The following is a 20,158-nucleotide window of genomic DNA, read 5'->3' on the forward strand; positions in this document are numbered from 1 at the left end:
AATACCACACCACCACAACACCACATCTATAATACCACAACACCACAACACCACATCTATACCACAACACCACATCTATGATACCACAACACCACAACACCACATCTATACCACAACACCACATCTATAATACCACAACACCACAACACCACATCTATACCACAACACCACATCTATGATACCACAACACCACAACACCACATCTATACCACAACACCACATCTATAATACCACAACACCACACCACATCTATACCACAACACCACACCACATCTATGATACCACAACACCACATCTATAACACCACAACACCACATCTATAACACCACAACACCACATCTATGATACCACAACACCACAACACCACATCTATGATACCACAACACCTCATCTATAATACCACAACACCACATCTATAATACCACAACACCACATCTATGATACCACAACACCACATCTATAATACCACAACACCACATCTATAATACCACAACACCACATCTATGATACCACAACACCACATCTATAATACCACAACACCTCATCTATAATACCACAACACCACATCTATAATACCACAACACCACATCTATGATACCACAACACCACAACACCTCATCTATAATACCACAACACCACAACACCACATCTATAATACCACAACACCACATCTATAATACCACAACAACATATCTATAATACCACAGCACCTCATCTATAATACCACAACAACACAACACCACATCTATAATACCACAACACCTCATCTATAATACCACAACAACACATCTATAACACCACAACACCTCATCTATAATACCACAACAACACAACACCACATCTATAATACCACAACAACACATCTATAATACCACAGTATATTATTATGAAAATGGAACACTGGGACTAGTACACAGAAATGTTCACTTTCATTCACTCTGATTTACATACTTTGTAAGATACAGTTTATATTACAATAGTAATTATTACAAGAAGTGTTATAGACGTGATTCTCGTGTGATTGTCATGTGATTGTTTATCTCTGAATTCTGCATTGCTACATTTATGAATGCATTGCTTAGTTGTTTATGTTTTCTCATAGGGCTTTGGTGAAAAGGGGTGTGTCTTTTCATATGGCCACGCCCAGCAACTCGTCGCTATGGGACGTCACCCTGGATACGGGTTCTGATGGCAGTGTGGGGATCATTTGCAAGAAGCGTTTCAATGTGAGTGGGGAAAGGTGCGTAACTTGTGTATTACTGGGGCTAAATACTGCTATGCCCAAACCCTAACCCTCAAATAACCCTCAAATAAACATGTCATTTCAAATAAATCATTACATCATATAAGGGAACTGGAATAATAACCCCACAATGTTACGTTATCATGTTTTCCTATCACCATGGGAACATTTATTCCGCACGAGATGATAAATAAATGCCCACATTCACTCACACACACTCACACACACACACTCACATACACACGCTCTCACACACACTCACACACACACACACTCACACACTGACACACTCACACACAGACACACACACTCCCATTCACGCTCACACACACACGCTCTCACACACACGCTCTCACACACACTCACACACACTCACACACTGACACACTCACACACACACACACACACACACACACACACTCCCATCCACACTCACACACACTCACACACACACACACACTCCCATCCACACTCACACACACTCACACACACACACACACTCCCATCCACACACACATGGTTAATCACCAGTCTTGCGTGCCTGACAGCGTGTGCCAGCTAATAGGCAGTATTTAGTGTGAGGGCATCTGCAGACTGCTAATGCGCCTTTTGTAGTAGCAGTCCCAGCGCGTCTGTCAGCTCTGCCACTCTAATCAGCAGCTGAAGAGACAGGAGTCGGTGTCTGTCAGCTCTGCGTAGTGACTGCCAGCCCCGCGCGTGAAGCCGGCAGGACAGGCGCGAGTGTGCTTCCAACTCACGGCATACCGCCGCGTGCAGTAGCGACGCTTGTGCGTGCCTGTCAGGCTGTAAGGACCACAGGTCCACGCTGCAAACATGTCCACGATCCTGCTGAGGACGTTAATGGGGACTCGGACAGGGTGACGGGGTCCAGGATGAGGCCTGACACCTCTGTAGTACAGGGCTACACGCTGTTCAGCCTCGGTTCTTACATCTCTGTAGTACAGGGTTACACGCTGTTCAGCCTCGGTTCTTACACCTCTGTAGTACAGGGTTACACGCTGTTCAGCCTCGGTTCTTACACCTCTGTAGTACAGGGTTACACGCTGTTCAGCCTCGGTTCTTACACCTCTGTAGTACAGGGTTACACGCTGTTCAGCCTCGGTTCTTACACCTCTGTAGTACAGGGTTTACACGCTGTTCAGCCTCGGTTCTTACACCTCTGTAGTACAGGGTTACACGCTTTTCAGCCTCGGTTCTTACACCTCTGTAGTACAGGTTTACACGCTGTTCAGCCTCGGTTCTTACACCTCTGTAGTACAGGGTTTACACGCTGTTCAGCCTCGGTTCTTACATCTCTGTAGTACAGGGTTTACACGCTGTTCAGCCTCGGTTATTACACCTCTGTAGTACAGGGTTACATGCTGTTCAGCCTCGGTTCTTACACCTCTGTAGTACAGGGTTACACGCTGTTCAGCCTCGGTTCTTACATCTCTGTAGTACAGGGTTACACGCTGTTCAGCCTCGGGTCTTACATCTCTGTAGTACAGGGTTACACGCTGTTCAGCCTCGGTTCTTACATCTCTGTAGTACAGGGTTACACGCTGTTCAGCCTCGGTTCTTACATCTCTAGTACAGGGTTACACGCTGTTCAGCCTCGGGTCTTACATCTCTGTAGTACAGGGTTACACGCTGTTCAGCCTCGGTTCTTACATCTCTGTAGTACAGGGTTACACGCTGTTCAGCCTCGGTTCTTACACCTCTGTAGTACAGGTTTACACGCTGTTCAGCCTCGGGTCTTACATCTCTGTAGTACAGGGCTACACGCTGTTCAGCCTCGGTTCTTACATCTCTGTAGTACAGGGTTACACGCTGTTCAGCCTCGGTTCTTACACCTCTGTAGTACAGGGCTACACGCTGTTCAGCCTCGGTTCTTACATCTCTGTAGTACAGGGCTACACGCTGTTCAGCCTCGGTTCTTACATCTCTGTAGTACAGGGTTACACGCTGTTCAGCCTCGGTTCTTACACCTCTGTAGTACAGGGCTACACGCTGTTCAGCCTCGGGTCTTACACCTCTGTAGTACAGGGTTACACGCTGTTCAGCCTCGGTTCTTACACCTCTGTAGTACAGGGTTACACGCTGTTCAGCCTCGGTTCTTACACCTCTGTAGTACAGGGTTACACGCTGTTCAGCCTCGGTTCTTACACCTCTGTAGTACAGGGCTACACGCTGTTCAGCCTCGGTTCTGACACTCCTGTTTTTTTCTCCAAACCAAAGCTTTACACAGATGTTCGAAAATGAATCAACACAGAACAGGTCTTCCTAACAGCTACACACATGTGAAGAGCAGAGAACAACAGCGATCCTGGTAAAGTCCAGTCAGAGACATGGGGGACGAGGAAGTGACATCATTTCCTGTAGCGTTTCCACAGGCCTTTTTAAGTGATAAAGGCTTTTCCTGAGAGCTCTTTCGGCTGCAGTGAGGAACTCAGTGCTTCACAGTTGGTCCACATTAAATGCCTTTGTTAGCAGCTGTAGGGTCAGTCTGATCAACCCAGTACTCAGTCTGATCAACCTAGTACTGTCCGATCAACCCAGTACTCAGTCTGATCAACCCAGTACTCAGTCTGATCAACCTAGTACTCAGTCTGATCAACCCAGTACTCAGTCTGATCAACCCAGTACTCAGTCTGATCAACCTAGTACTGTCCGATCAACCCAGTACTCAGTCTGATCAACCCAGTACTCAGTCTGATCAACCTAGTACTCAGTCTGATCAGCCCAGTACTCAGTCTGATCAACCTAGTACTCAGTCTGATATGCCTAGTATTAACTTATATATAACTTATTAGTCTTCTGTGTGATTTGTGTTGGAAAATATGAATGTGGGTATGGATGACTGCAAGCATCTGTGTGAATCTCTTTGTGTGTGTTTGTATGCGGTTGCATGCATGTATGTGTGTGTGTGTGCGTGTGTGTTCATGTGCATGTATGTGTGTCTGCATGTATGTGTGTCTGTGCGTGTTTTTGCGTGTGTGTGTGTGATACTCCTGCTATAACTGCAGTATTCTCCTCATTTCCTGCTATCAGAGCTCCCACTCATCAGTGTAATTCATCAGCCAATCATAGTCCTTTCCTACGGATGTGAAGATGGCTTCAATAGCCCACTTATCTTCCCTCAGGAGGGCTTTTATCTACGTGTGTGCGGTTCGAGTGGCGCCACACTGCACATCAACAGAAAAGGCTTCATATTACAGCTAAAGATCACAGCCGATCAGTTGGAGACGTGATAGCAGTGATAACAGTGATAATACTGATAACACTGATAACACTGATAACACTGATAACAGTAATAACACATAACACTGATAACAGTGATGACAGTAATAACACTGAAAACAATGATAACACTGATAACACTGATAACAGTAATAACACATAACACTGATAACAGTGATAACAGTAATAACACTGATAACAGTGATAACACTGAAAACAATGATAACACTGATAACACTGATAACAGTAATAACACAACACTGATAACAGTAATAACACTGATGGCAGTGATAATACTGATAACAGTAATAACACATAACACTGAAAACAGTGCTAGCAATGATAATTCTGATAACAGTAATAACACTGATGGCAGTGATAATACTGATAACAGTGCTAGCAATGATAATTCTGATAACAGTAATAACACTGATAATACTGATAACAGTGCTAGAAGTGATAACCATGACACTGATAGCAGTAATGAGCTGATTTAGGTCAGCATTGGATTAGTTTTGTCTTAACCTCATTTGACTTTGTCCTTCCCCTGAGAACTGGTTTTGAGACATTTGTTTGACTAGATGCTTAATATGAATTCCTCAATAATGCATCTGTAAAGCAACCTGAGACTCCCCCTAGGTCACATTAAGATTTTGTCTTAAGTGCATTTTTAAAGGAGCCTGTTTAGGCTACAGTCATTGGCCCTATGATAGGGCCTCCATGTGATACAGTGGGCTGCTATCATTGGCTGTCTATCATTTACATTTGCAGCATTTAGCTGATGCTTTTATCCAAAGTGACTTACAATTATGAGTGAGTACAAGTTGAGCAAATGAGGGTTAAGGGTCTAGCTCAGGGGCCCAACAGTGGCAACTTGTGGAGGGGACTGAACCAGCAACCTTCCAATTATAAGTCACATACCTTAACCACTGAGCTACCACTGCCCACAGTACTCAGTAAACATGCAGCTTTCAGAAAAGTCAGTATTGATTAGCTGAGTTAAGAACGTATTCAAACTTTCAGTAGCTTTTCATGCTTGTTTACCTGTGGTGGCTGATATAGATCACTGATGCATTTGAAACTGGTGATGTAAATCCATCCATGATATCTGGGATCCGGACCGTTAAAAGGCCATCTGCTGGTGTTCAGAATGTGGCGAAAATATATTGGAAGAATTTAATAAACTCAAACAAGCAGACTGCCTGAGGTCATTAAATGATGCCAACACCAGCTTGATAAAATGTGCGTCTACAGTTCCATCCTGCAATATGTGCATGCCCGCGCACACACACACCAAGTTTGGCTTTGTGAGGGGAGGAATGCGCACATTTTTCACACATTCTCATAAACACATACTCTCATACACACACAAACATACACACACACACACACACACACACTCAGACATGCGCACACACATCCACATATACATATACATACACACAGACATGCACATACAGCCTACACAAAAGAGGCCTTTGGACTTTGTAGCAGAATCCCAGATCTTAAAGGCTACGTTTCACAGCTAACACTAACAGATGTGAGACAGACGCATGACATTCGAAAGGAAATGGTATGAAAGTGTTGCTTCACTGTGTGCAAAGGGGAATGGTGAGTGTGCGCAGTGTGTGTGTGTGTGTGTATGATGAGTGTACTGGACCAATTCAATCTACATTTTTAAATGGGTTCTTAGAACCTGAACGTGTGGACTAATCAAAAATGCCAGTGTGGTTTTAACCTGCTACTGGAAGCTGAAGGAGAGTAATAGGTCCTGAAGGTCCTGAAGCCCTCAGCAGCTGTGTGAGCCCACAGGAAGTTCTCAGGAAAAAGATCTGTTGTCCTCAATGATCTGCTGTTATCTGCACTCTCACTGCAGTGTAATATCTGAGGACCTTTGGGTTGTCCGAGTACCAACAGAGCAGACGTTTTTTCTGCTGGATCTTCTCTCCTGCAGGCTAGGGACACTTCAGGCGCTAATGCAGATGGATTTTGAGATGGAGGATGTCAGCAGCCAATCAGAGGTCCAGGTGGTCAGGTGGCAGCTGGCCCTTCCTAGTGATGTCCCAATGCAATAGTCTTCCGAGGGCGTCATGACGATTTACACCTCCCGGAGGACCTTCATCGGTCTGGCTCCACTGGTCATGGTGGGTGCCTTTTGGCTGAGACTCTTAAACAGCAGGTAAAAGTGGCCCAGGTCTGATTTTTGGAGTCCTTTGGTTAGGCTGTTCACAGTATCGTTTTAATGTGACCTATAAGAGATTAAAAAGTCTCCTGCTCTCTCTCACCTGCCTTTCACACTCACATGCTTCTAGCATCTGACACCATGTGGCTCACTAAATATGTGTATGTAAACAATAACATCATTTACTAATAATCTGATCATAACAGAGCTCCAGCACATTAGCTGTCAAGATCTTGGCTCTTTCACAAATACTTAATCCCTGAAATAATCTGGTTTAGGCCTTTGATTGCTTTGTGAAGTAATAATCTTCTCTGGGTGACAGCATACCATCCCTATTCAGTATTCAGGACTGTCTCTATTATTGTTTGTAGTCAGGAGAGATTTACCTAGGAGACTGTGGACATGATCATTATTGCTGTCTCTATTCAGTATTTGGTACTGTCTCTATTCAGTATTCGGTACTGTCTCTATTCAGTGTTCAGTACCATCCATATTCAGTATTCAGTACTGTCTCTATTCAGTATTCATTATTATGTTCAGAGGAATGGAGTATTGAGGTCTGTGAGCCCTCGTGCTGCACTTCACTTCTGTGCTGCGAGGGTGTTCGTGTTTTACACATCTTTTCCCCTCTCAAATCTGACTCTCTCTCCCAAGGCTCCCATTAGCCATTACAGTTCCTCCCTGTTTTCTGGTTTTGTTTGGGAAGTTTTAGTTTGGTTTTCCCAGGGCATCAGGGCTGCTGTGCTTCCCAGGGCGTCCTTGGTTTTCCCTTTTCCCACGCTCGGCGTGGTGTCTAGCGGGTATTTGTTCAGCTTGCAACAAAGTGGCTACGGTTCACTCCCCACCTTTGGTTACTTACTTTTCTTGTTTCACACACGGGCCCACCACCACTAGAGTCTGTTGGTGTCATCACCTATCTGACCTGAGTTTGAGCCCACGTCACATGAACCCAGACCTTGAAAAATGAAAGCTGTGTTCAACAAACACAGCAGTGTGTAATATCCACATTCCTGTTTTTTCATACCACGAGTGTATTCTGAACACAGATGTAAGAAGTCCATGTTGACCTTGAGACTGTCAGGGACAGAGATGAAGATGAAGATGAGATCATGTGATCAATAAAAAGTATAGACGCATTTACTGGGATTTTGACAAGACACCACAGATCAAGTGCTCAACACACACTGAAATATGATATGCAGCTGTGGTCTCTAGCCTTTGACCTTTGACCTCTGCTCATGGTGCAGGACACGGAGCAGGTGAACACGGCGGTGTTAATGCCAGTCAGAACTGTCGCCATGGAGACGGATGGTTCCGTTAAGGATGTGTCGGGAGTTCACCAACTGCAGCTCCACAGACGAGGAAGTCCTTAAGGTTGGGCGTGTGTGTGTGTGGTGCTATACTTACATTCTGTAAGATTTTACTTTTTCTTCATTCTTGTTGTCACTTGGCAACTACATTTACATTTAAGGCATTTAGCAGACACTCTTATCCAGAGTGACTTACAAAAGTGCTTTGTCATTTACTCATAGAATATATCCAAGTACAGTACAGTAGGTTAGAATTAAACATACCAATGAACTAGAATACTGTAGAATACAGGGATGAATGCTGATACCTAGAAGAGCACAATACATGAGGTCTATCTTAAACAATGATAAGTGCTATAAACAATAAGTGCTAGAGTTTGTTAAACAACATAAACAGTGCCCTACAATAAGTACTAAATTAGTCAGTCAATAAGTGAGCAGTGTCAGGTGTCCTTTAAATATTCTGCAAATAGACGGTCTTCAGTCTGCATTTGAAGACTGCAAGGAATTCATTCCACCATCTTGGAGCCAGGACAGAAAATAGTCCTGATGCTTATCGTCCATGAGACCTGAAGCAAGGTATTTCAAGCCGAGCCATAGTTGAGGTTCGAAGTACTCGAGGTACGGATCGGGCTTTGACCACTGACCTCATGTATGAAGGGGATGGTCCATTTTTAGCTTTGTAGGCAAGCATCAAGGTTTTAAATCTGATGCGTGCAGCTACAGGGAGCCAATGAAGGGAGCGCAGCAGCGGAGTAACGTGTGAACTTCAGAAGATTGAAGACCAGTCGTGCTGCTGCATTCTGAACAAGTTGTAGAGGTTTGATGGCTCTTAGCGGAAGACCAGCAAGTAGCGAGTTGCAGCAGTCTAGTTTTGAGATCACAAGAGACCGCACAAGCACCTGGGCAGCTTCCTGCAAAAGAAAGGGTCGAATCCTTCGTATGTTACAAAGGAGGAATCTGCAAGACCAGGTTAGATTAGAAACATGAGTTGAGAATGACAACTGGTTGTCCAAATTTACGCCCAGGCTACAGGCAGCTTCGGATGGTGATACCAGGGAGGGTTGGGTAAGGGTTGGGAGTACCTGGGATGAACAGAAGCTCAGTTTTACTGGGGTTGAGCTTCAAGTGGTGGGCTGTCATCCATGACAAGATGTCAGTCAAGCATGCTGAGATACGTCTGGAGACATGCATGTCAGAGGGTGGAAAAGAAAGAAATGATTGAGTGTCATCAGCATAGGAGTGGTAGGAGAAACCATGAGAAGATATTACATCACCAAGAGAATACAAAGAGAAGAGAAGGGGGCCCAATACTGAGCCTTGTGGAACACCAGTGGAGAGTCTACACGGTTTGTATGTGGATCCTCTCCATGTCACCTGATAGGACCGTCCATCCAGATAGGACTGAAACCATCTCCAAGCAGAGCCAGTCACACCAAGCCTGGAGAGAACAGAGGGAAGAATGTTGTGGTTCACTGTGTCAAAGGCTGCTGAAAGGTCTAGAAGAATCAAAACAGATGACTGTTTGGCAGCTTTAGCAGCATGAAGTTTCTCAGTCACTGCTATGAGGGCTGTTTCTGTAGAATGTGCCGGTCTGTAGCCAGACTGATTGGGATCATGCAGCTGGTTCTGGGTGAGAAAAAGAGACAATTGATTATAAACTGCTTGTTTGAGTGCTGCTGAGAGGAAAGAGAGAAGTGATACCAGTCTGTAGTTGGTAACGCTGGAGCTGTCGAGTGTGGCCTTCTTGAGGATTGGTACCACCCTGGCGGTTCTAAATGCAGTAGGCACGTATCCAGAAGATAAGGAGTTGCTGATGATGACAGAGATGAAAGGAAGCAGATCTCTTGCGATTGTCTGGAACAGAGCAGAAGGAATCGGATCCAGCGGACATGTAGTCGGATTGCTGGAAGTCAGGAGTTGAAGAATTTCATCTGAGGAGAAAGAAGAAGTCAGAGAGTTGGATGTTGGGGAATGCACGTTAGTTGGAGGAGTGGCAACAGAGGAAAAGGACTGGTGGATTGCTGCAACCTTCTCCTCAAAGAAGGTGATGAAATCATCTGGAGTAAGAGATGAGGAAGGAGGGGGAGGGGAGGATTAAGGAGAGAAGAAAAAATAGTGAAGAGCTTGCGTGGATCAGATGATGATGATTCAAACTTCTCTCTGTAGTAGGATGACTTTGCAGATGTTACTTCCAGTGAGAACTTAGAAAGGAGAGCCTTGTATGAGCTGAGGTCTGAGTCTACATGAGATTTCCTCCACCGCCTCTCTGCAGTCCTTAGTTCTCTCCTGTGGCAGCGAAGTGTTTCTGTTAGCCAGGGGGCAGGTGGGGAGGACTTAGCGGTTCTAGAGGAGAGAGGGTACACTAGATTCAACTACTTGTAAATCATGACATTCACATAGTCGGGACAGTTGTGAGTCAGCTGAGTGTGTGTGTGTGTGTGTACTCATGCATGTGTATAGCCGGGACTGGGAATGAACCTGAGCATTGCTTGATCTGAGGCAAAGAGGCAGAATGGTGTGTGTGTGTACTCATGCATGCCTGCTTGCATCTGAGTGAATGTTTGTGTTTGATGGGAGCACTTTAAGTTCTTCTAAAAGTCGTCTTAGGAGCTGCCAGGGTCAACTCACTGTTATTGTGTGTGTGCGTAGTCCTCTGGCGAGTGTTCTTGTTCCGGGGACAGAGAGGTTCTTTCATAGTCACCGTGGAGTTGTCACACACACTCTGCGCGAGGTCTGCCAGGCAGGTGAATGGTAGGAGGATGACAGTTCGGCGCGGTCATGTGACAGCTCCATATCCGGGGGAGACCGAAGCACTTCTCATCTCTCCCATCAGCTTCCGATTTGCTGTCAGTCACCTGACAGACAGTGACAGCTGTTATCTCGCTTCAAAAATAAGATGGTATCCATGGCGCCGCAGTGCCACGGGAGGTGGAGGCACTCTCCACAGATCAGCTCGAATCCACACTTACAGTGTTGGAGAGACTCTTGAGGGTCCAGCCCAATGGAAATAAACTAGATATCACAGAGCTTCAGCAATGGGGTCCTTACTGGTAAACATTCAGTACCGGACGATTCCAAAAGGCATGGCAGTTACCTAACTGTGTGTCTGAGGTGTCTGCACGTGGATCCATCCACTCCTTTAATTCTTGCCTTGAAGTTGGTCAGGTGTAGTGCAGTGCTGTCACTGGTCTTCTGCTCTTTGCCAGAGAAAGATTACATCATATTTTTATCCTTTATAAGTCCTTTTTTGTGGGCTTGAGCTCAACCCAGAGTTGTGATGGTTATCGATATTTCATCTTTCATCCCCTCTGGGGTTGTGCTGTGTTAAGTTCTCTAAAACCCTCATTAGATTTTTGTGTGTTTCCTGATCAGATATCTAGAAGGTTGAGTCTCCAAAACCTTCACTGACGTCACCCGAGACATTTGTCTGCTTTGCTCCTTCACTCGAGGCGCAAGGGTTCTTCTCTTTTAGGCAGTGTTATTGAGCCCTGCTTGTGGAAGCCCAACCTGATGTCTGCTTTCACAAAAGCAGAGAATCCTTGGCTTAGGAAGATGGAAAATCCACTGGGAAACACTCTGAAAACACGCTGGAAAGGCTTATATCTAATAGAAATGATGTCAGTGCATTTCATTCTTTACCTGCTCACTTTAGAATGATGCACAAGCAAATGCAAACGTGAACTGAAGTGAACTTTGATTATTGTAGTAGTACAATAATACACTTGTAGTAGTAGAATTTGTTTATTAGGTGCATGTTTGTGACACGTTTGTGTGCTCACACTCTGATTGTGACACGTTTGTGTACTCACGCTGATTCTTACACGTTTGTGTGCTCACACTGATTGTGACACGTTTGTGTACGCACGCTCTGATTGTGACATGTTTATGTACTCATGATCTGATTGTGATATGTTTGTTTACACGTGCTGTGTGTGTGTGGCATCATTGTGCTCTGGGTGCTGTTCCACAGATCTGAGAACGTATGAGTTGATGTTCAATTTAAACTCAATTTCTCTCGTAATTACAGAACAAGAGCGACAGTAGAGGATGGGCTGAGAATGGGAAGCATCTGTTCGGATGACTGAAATCTACACTCTAACCTGCTAATCCACACTCTAACCTACAGAAATCCACACTCTAACCTACAGAAATCTACACTCTAACCTGCTAATCTACACTCTAACCTACATAAATCCACAATCTAACCTACAGAAATCCACACTCTAACCTGCTAATCTACACTTTTACCTACAGAAATCTACTCTCTAACCTGCTAATCTACACTTTTACCTACAGAAATCTACTCTCTAACCTACAGAAATCTACACTCTAACCTGCTAATCTACACTTTTACCTACAGAAATCTACTCTCTAACCTACAGAAATCTACACTCTAACCTGCTAATCTACACTCTAACCTACAGAAATCTACTCTCTAACCTACAGAAATCTACACTCTAACCTACAGAAATCTACTCTAACCTGCTAATCTACACTCTAACCTGCTAATCTACACTTTTACCTACAGAAATCTACTCTCTAACCTACAGAAATCTACACTCTAACCTGCTAATATACACTCTAACCTACAGAAATCTACACTCTAACCTGCTAATCTACACTCTAACCTGCTAATCTACACTCTAACCTACAGAAATCTACTCTCTAACCTACAGAAATCTACACTCTAACCTACAGCAATCTACACTCTAACCTGCTAATCTACACTCCAACCTACTAATCTACACTCTAACCTACAGAAATCTACACTCTAACCTGCTAATCTACACTCTAACCTACAGAAATCTACACTCTAACCTGCTAATCTACACTCTAACCTGCTAATCTACACTCCAACCTGCTAATCTACACTATTACATGCAAATCTACCCTCTGGCCTACAGAAATCTACACTCTAACCTGCTAATCTACACTCTAACCTGCTAATCTACACTCTAACCTACGGGGAATTGCATTTTAATTACACTTGCAGCATTCTGGTTACCATGGAAGCCATAATTACACAGAGGAAGAACCAGAGGAGACTGACAAATACAGCTGGATTCAGGAGGGACTTTGAACAAAGTCCCGCAAAGCGTAGTATGACCCATCAGAAAAGTAAACACAACCCCTTACAAAGCTTAACACAACCTATTACAAAGTGTACACAACTCCACTGGACCAGTTAACACAACCCATCACAAAATGTAACCCCATTACAAAACAGAAGTCCATTACAGAGATTACTGCAACTTCATTATAAAAGTCAAAACAGGTTTCTTTGATTTTTTCCCTTTACTGCACTGTTCCATCTATACAAGAATGCATCTTCTAGAAGATGAGCCCTTAAGTGTAATAGCATGATTATTGGCACGTAGCGGACGATTAGAGTGGAAGGCTAGTCCACCTGGAGCATGCACCGCTTCTGTGTGACATTTTATCAAGTGAACTCCGAGGGATAAATGCTAAGCATTCGTTCACTTTATGCACTCAAAACTATGCAAAGAACAAATATGACTTTTGAAACACTAAGTGGCTATAAGTGGGTGTGGGGGAGAGACGTAGATATGGAGAAGAGCCTTTAAAGAGCACTCCCACACACACACACACACACACACACACACACACACACACACACACACACACTCCCACACACACACACACACACACACACACACTCCCACACACACACACACACACACACACACTCCCACACACACACACACTCCCACACACACACACACACTCCCACACACACACACACACACACACACACACACTCCCACACACACTCCCACACACACACACTCCCACACACACACACAGACACACACTCCCACATGGAACTAGAAGCTCTGATACGCATTACATTAACACACACACACAGACACACACTCCCACACACACACACTCCCACACACACACAGACACACACTCCCACATAGAACTAGAAGCTCTGATACGCATTACATTAACACACACACACACACTCCCACACACACACAGACACACACACACACACACACTCCCACATGGAACTAGAAGCTCTGATACGCATTACATTAACACACACACACACACACTCCCACACACACACACACTCCCACACACACACAGACACACACTCCCACATGGAACTAGAAGCTCTGATACGCATTACATTAACACACACACACACACACTCCCACACACACACAGACACACACTCCCACACACACACACTCCCACACACTACCACACACACACACTCCCACATGGAACTAGAAGCTCTGATACGCATTACATTAACACACACACACACACTCCCACACACACACAGACACACACTCCCACACACACACACTCCCACATGGAACTAGAAGCTCTGATACGCATTACATTAACACACACACACACACTCCCACACACACACAGACACACACTCCCACATGGAACTAGAAGCTCTGATACGCATTACATTAACACACACACACACACACACACACACACACTCCCACACACACACAGACACACACTCCCACATAGAACTAGAAGCTCTGATACGCATTACATTAACACACACACACACACTCCCACACACACACACAGACACACACTCCCACACACACACAGACACACACACACACACACTCCCACATGGAACTAGAAGCTCTGATACGCATTACATTAACACACACACACACACACACTCCCACACACACACACTCCCACACACACACAGACACACATTCCCACATGGAACTAGAAGCTCTGATACGCATTACATTAACACACACACACACACTCCCACACACACACAGACACACACTCCCACACACTACCACACACACACACTCCCACATGGAACTAGAAGCTCTGATACGCATTACATTAACACACACACACACACTCCCACACACACACAGACACACACTCCCACACACACACACTCCCACATGGAACTAGAAGCTCTGATACGCATTACATTAACACACACACACACACTCCCACACACACACACTCCCACACACACACAGACACACTCCCACATGGAACTAGAAGCTCTGATACGCATTACATTAACACACACACACACACACACACACACACACACTCCCACACACACACAGACACACACTCCCACACACACACACACACACTCACTCCCACACACACACAGACACACACTCCCACACACACACAGACACACACTCCCACATGGAACTGGAATCTCTGATACGCATTACATTAACACACACACACACACACTCCCACACACACACAGACACACACTCCCACACACACACACACAGACACACACTCCCACATGGAACTGGAATCTCTGATACGCATTACATTAACACACGCGCGCGCACACACACACACACACACACACACACACACACGGAACTGGGATCTCTGATTCACATTACATTAACACACACACACACGTCACCAAGACCAGCTTCTCTCGCGATCACGCCATAATTTCATTCCTTTGAAAACTGACCAATTGATTTCAAGTGAACAGTTTAAGCCTGGGATTAACTTAATTTGAGATGAACTGGTGAGAGTATTCGAGTGTCCTAGTAATACACAAGCAATATTCCTAAAGATGACAGTTGATGTGAGGAGATCGTGTTTAATTTAACACACAGGGAGAAAGTCGCTGCTCTGGTTGGACATGAAGGTTAACACGGCATTAGCGTAAATTTGTTGTGCTGTGTGATTACACGACTCGCCCGGAGACCAGTGTTTCTGTTCATTAGCCACGCTGTAGTGTCTCAGACGCAGGATTACTGTGTACAATCAGGTCAGCAGCCGGCGGGGGACCAGAGGAACACCTTCCCTTACAACTTATTAGCAACTGTTCCGAGCTGCAGCTCCCAGGAATTCAGCGGCATTGAGTGCTGTGTACTAGCTGTGGTGTGAATTAGGCAGCCTTATGTACAGTGGCAGATCTGTTAAGGGACACACAGTTAGAATGTTTCTATAATTTCACTTTATTAATGCAATATGTCAGGCGGAAAGTCCTTGTTAGGAGTCAATATGTGTACAGCGCGTGGCTGTCATCTAGCTTTTAGAACAGAGCTTTTATTTTTTATGTTTTTTTTTTCTGTAATCATGCACTAATAACCCAGATTCCCTTCCTAGAATTTATTAGCCATTATTTAGCACTCTGGCTTTGTTTCCCAGCCACCAATGGTTCACGTAGCTATGTGGAATCAGAACCAGATTTTGATTGGTTCATATAGCTATGTAGATTTAGAACGAGATTTGATTGGTTCAAATAGCTATGTAGATTTAGAACGAGATTTGATTGGTTCAAATAGCTATGTAGATTTAGAACGAGATTTGATTGGTTCAAATAGCTCTGTAGAATCAGAACCAGATTCTGATTGGTTCACATAGCTCTGTAGCATTCCCTATTGAATACATTACTTGAAGGAACATAGTGAATGAATGACTTTAATAATGAAGCTGTTGTGATGATAATACATTTAACTGGCGTAGCGCCTGTGAACCCCTCTGGGGGAGTGTTGCAAACTAACGCTGCCTTTGTCTTCGACAGGTGCGACTACGTCTATGTCAACGGCATCGAAACAAAGGGTCGCGTGCGCATGCTCGTCAATTTCACCTACAGCAACCTGAGCGCTCAGCTGGAGATGAAGGTCTGGATCCCTCGTCTTCCTCTGGACATCGAGCTGAACCAGATCAGGAACTGGAGGGTCCCGATCACGTCCAACAAGAGGGAGCAACTGCAGGCTAGCTGGGTGGGACTGCCTGTACAAGTTCCCAGAATGCCCCTTGCTTACAACAGGAAGTGAGCAGTGTCTGTAGGCTGAGAGAAAATGTAAGACACACCTGCAGAAACACCTCCACGTTTTCAGCATCCAGGTGTTTGAGGTGTTAATATCAGGTGGTGATATAGCAGATCTAGGTCAGAGTATTCATTAAACTAAGTCCAAACCGAGAATACTTGCTGAACTGGTTCAGGATTCCATGTATTGTAAAACGCAGGAACATGGAATGACATTCTGATTAGTTATTAAGTTATATAGAGTTTTATGTAACTGAAATTCAGGATTCCAGCTCAACAGAACAAGGAATGAATCCCCTCAGTTGGACGTGATTTCATTTAAATGTTCGAAACCTTTTGGCATCCCTGTGCTACAAAACCATACTTTACATTTTCAGCAAAAATTAATTTTTAGTAGACATAATTGGGCTGAAATTTGATCTTAGACTGCAGATTGAATTAGGTATGAAGGACAGGTTAAGATGGTGTAAGCACTGCTAACACTGCACACAGAGTAGCACGAGACCGCAGCTCAGATTTAACACTGCTGCGTAAGGCGCTATGTAGGAACAATCATTCATTCATTTATACACGCCGCAGTCCAATCAAGGGAAACGGTTACTTTGACATTGAATTGATTGTGTGTGTGTGTGTGTGTGTGTGTGTGTGAGAGACAGTAAATGAGTTTAGTTCATTTCTTCGCCAGGGCCAAGAGCCAATGTTTATCTAATGCACACACATTTGTCCATCACAATAAGTGCTGTTCACGTCTATATGGCCTGCGAGCTTTTAGAATGTAATCCATCAGGATCTTAACGTCGTATGCTGCAGTCTGGTGTCCGCAGTAGGAAGAGTTTCCGCCTCTGGGTTTGCTCATTGAGTCCGTGATTAGTGTCCGTGGGCTCCTGATCATTTACGGAGCTTGTTTTCTTTTCCACCGTCACCGTTTGCTTGCTCCTTAAGTGTCTGGGCGAGGATTTCTGTAAAACTGTGTGTGTGTGTGTGTGTGTGTGTGTGTGTGGACTGAGCCCGGTCTCTGTCTGTCTCTCCAGCAGGACCCCGAGCAGGAGCAGTGCGGAGGGCGTGACCCGCGGCTGCACGCTCAACTTCTGGCTCGCCCTCGTTCAAGTCCTGGCCCACCTTGTGGCTGAGGGGGCGGACCCTCGGGACCCTCAGGCCTATTTCCTGGGCTCTGATTGGCAGGTGGATGTCAGCAGGCTGGTGGGACACTTCCTGAAGGTGGAGGACCCCCAGCATCGCCCGCGTGTGGGGACAGAGCTGATCATAAACTCCACCCACGGTGGTCTCACCTCCATAAAGGTGTGTCAGAGATCATGAGCTCCACCCTCCTGTAAGAGTAAAGAGTACACAGTATGTTACATGCCTCTATATTCAAAGTGTTGACCAAATATATAGCACCTTTCTCATACTCAAGGACACTTTAGATATATGTACACACACACACACACACTATATATATATATATATATATATGGCTTTTTGTTTTTTTACATTTACGGCATTTAGCAGACGCTCTTATCCAGAGCGACTTACAAAAGTGCTTTGTCATTTACTCATAGAATATGTCCAAGTACAGTACAGTAGGTTAGAATTAAACATACCAATGAACTAGAATACTGTAGAATACAGGGATGAATGCTGATACCTAGAAGTACAAAATACATAAGGTCTATCTTAAACAATGATAAGTTCTATAAACAATAAGTGCTAGAGTTTGTTAAAAAACAAACAGTGCCCTACAATAAGTATTAATTTAGTCAGTTAATATGGGAGCAGAGTCAGTTGTCCTTTAAATATTCTGCAAATAGACAGGGCTTCAGTCTGCGTTTGAAGACTCCAAGGGACTCTGCTGTCCAGACAGCAAGTGGGAGTCCATTCCACCATCTTGGAGCCAGGACAGAAAATAGTCTCAATGCTTGTTGTTCATGAGTCCTGAAGCAAAGTATTTCAAGCCGAGCCGTAGTTGAGGTTCGAAGTACTCGAGCTACAGATCGGGCTTTGACCATTGACCTCATGTATGAATGGGCGGGTCCATTTTTGGATTTGTAGGCAAGCATCAAGGTTTTAAATCTGATGCGTGCAGCTACAGGGAGCTGACCATCACTGGACACGGACACACATACACACGTAGCACCAACCATCACCAGACACACACAGCACCAACCATCACCGCACACACATACACGCACAGAGCACCAACCATCACTGGGGAGACACACACACACACACACACACACACACACACACACACACACACACACACACACACACACACACACACAGAGCACCAACCATCACTGGACACAGACACACAGAGCACCAACCATCACTGGACACACACACACACACGCACAGAGCACCAACCATCACCGGACACACACACACGCACAAAACACTATCACCAGACACAATCACGCACACAGAGCACCAACCATCACAGGACACACACACAGAGCACCAACCATCACTGGACAGACACACACAGAGCACCAACCATCACTGGACACACACACACACACACACAGAGCACCAACCATCACTGGACACACACACACACACACACACACACAGAGCACCAACCATCACTGGACACACACACAGAGAGCAATAACCATCACTGGACACACACACAGAGAGCAATAACCATCACTGGACACACACACAGAGAGCAATAACCATCACTGGACACACACACACACACAGAGCACCAACCATCACTGAACACACAAACACACACAGAGCACCAACCATCACTGGACACACAAACACACACAGAGCACCAACCATCACTGGACACACAAACACACACAGAGCACTAACCAACACTGGACACACAAACACACACAGAGCACCAACCAACACTGGACACACAAACACACACAGAGCACCAACCAACATTGGACACACAAACACACACAGAGCACCAACCATCACTGGACACACACATCCACACACATGCACAAAGCACCAACCATCACCGGACACACACACACACACACACACACGCACACACACCAACCATCACCAGACACACACACACACACAGAGAGGACCAACCATCACTGGACACGGACACACACATATGTACGCACAGAACACCAACCATCACTGTACACACACACACACACACACACACACACACACAAGAGCACCAACCATCACTGGACACACACACACACACAAGAGCACCAACCATCACTGGACACACACACACACACACACACACACACACAGAGCAATAACCATCACTGGACACACACACAGAGCACCAACCATCACTGTACATATACAAACACACACAGAAGAGCACCAACCATCACTGGATACACACACAAGAGCACCAACCATCACTGGATACACACACACACAGAGCAATAACC

General features: G+C 45.0%; 1 protein-coding gene across 1 annotated transcript in view; it reads left to right on the forward strand.

Annotated features, from left to right (window-relative positions):
* The window catches only part of LOC113591564 (transmembrane protein 132D), a 40,327-nt gene that overhangs the window by 15,309 nt on the left and 4,860 nt on the right, over window positions 1-20,158 (forward strand). The window contains 6 exon segments of the mRNA XM_081703833.1: window positions 1,103-1,240; window positions 6,438-6,627; window positions 7,913-7,996; window positions 7,998-8,050; window positions 16,530-16,712; window positions 17,813-18,077. Coding sequence (XP_081559959.1) covers window positions 1,103-1,240; window positions 6,438-6,627; window positions 7,913-7,996; window positions 7,998-8,050; window positions 16,530-16,712; window positions 17,813-18,077 — 913 coding nt within the window.

Source organism: Electrophorus electricus, chromosome 20, assembly GCF_041902795.1.
Source record: "Electrophorus electricus isolate QZ-2024a chromosome 20, ASM4190279v1, whole genome shotgun sequence".
NCBI classification, from domain to species: Eukaryota; Metazoa; Chordata; class Actinopteri; order Gymnotiformes; family Gymnotidae; genus Electrophorus; species Electrophorus electricus.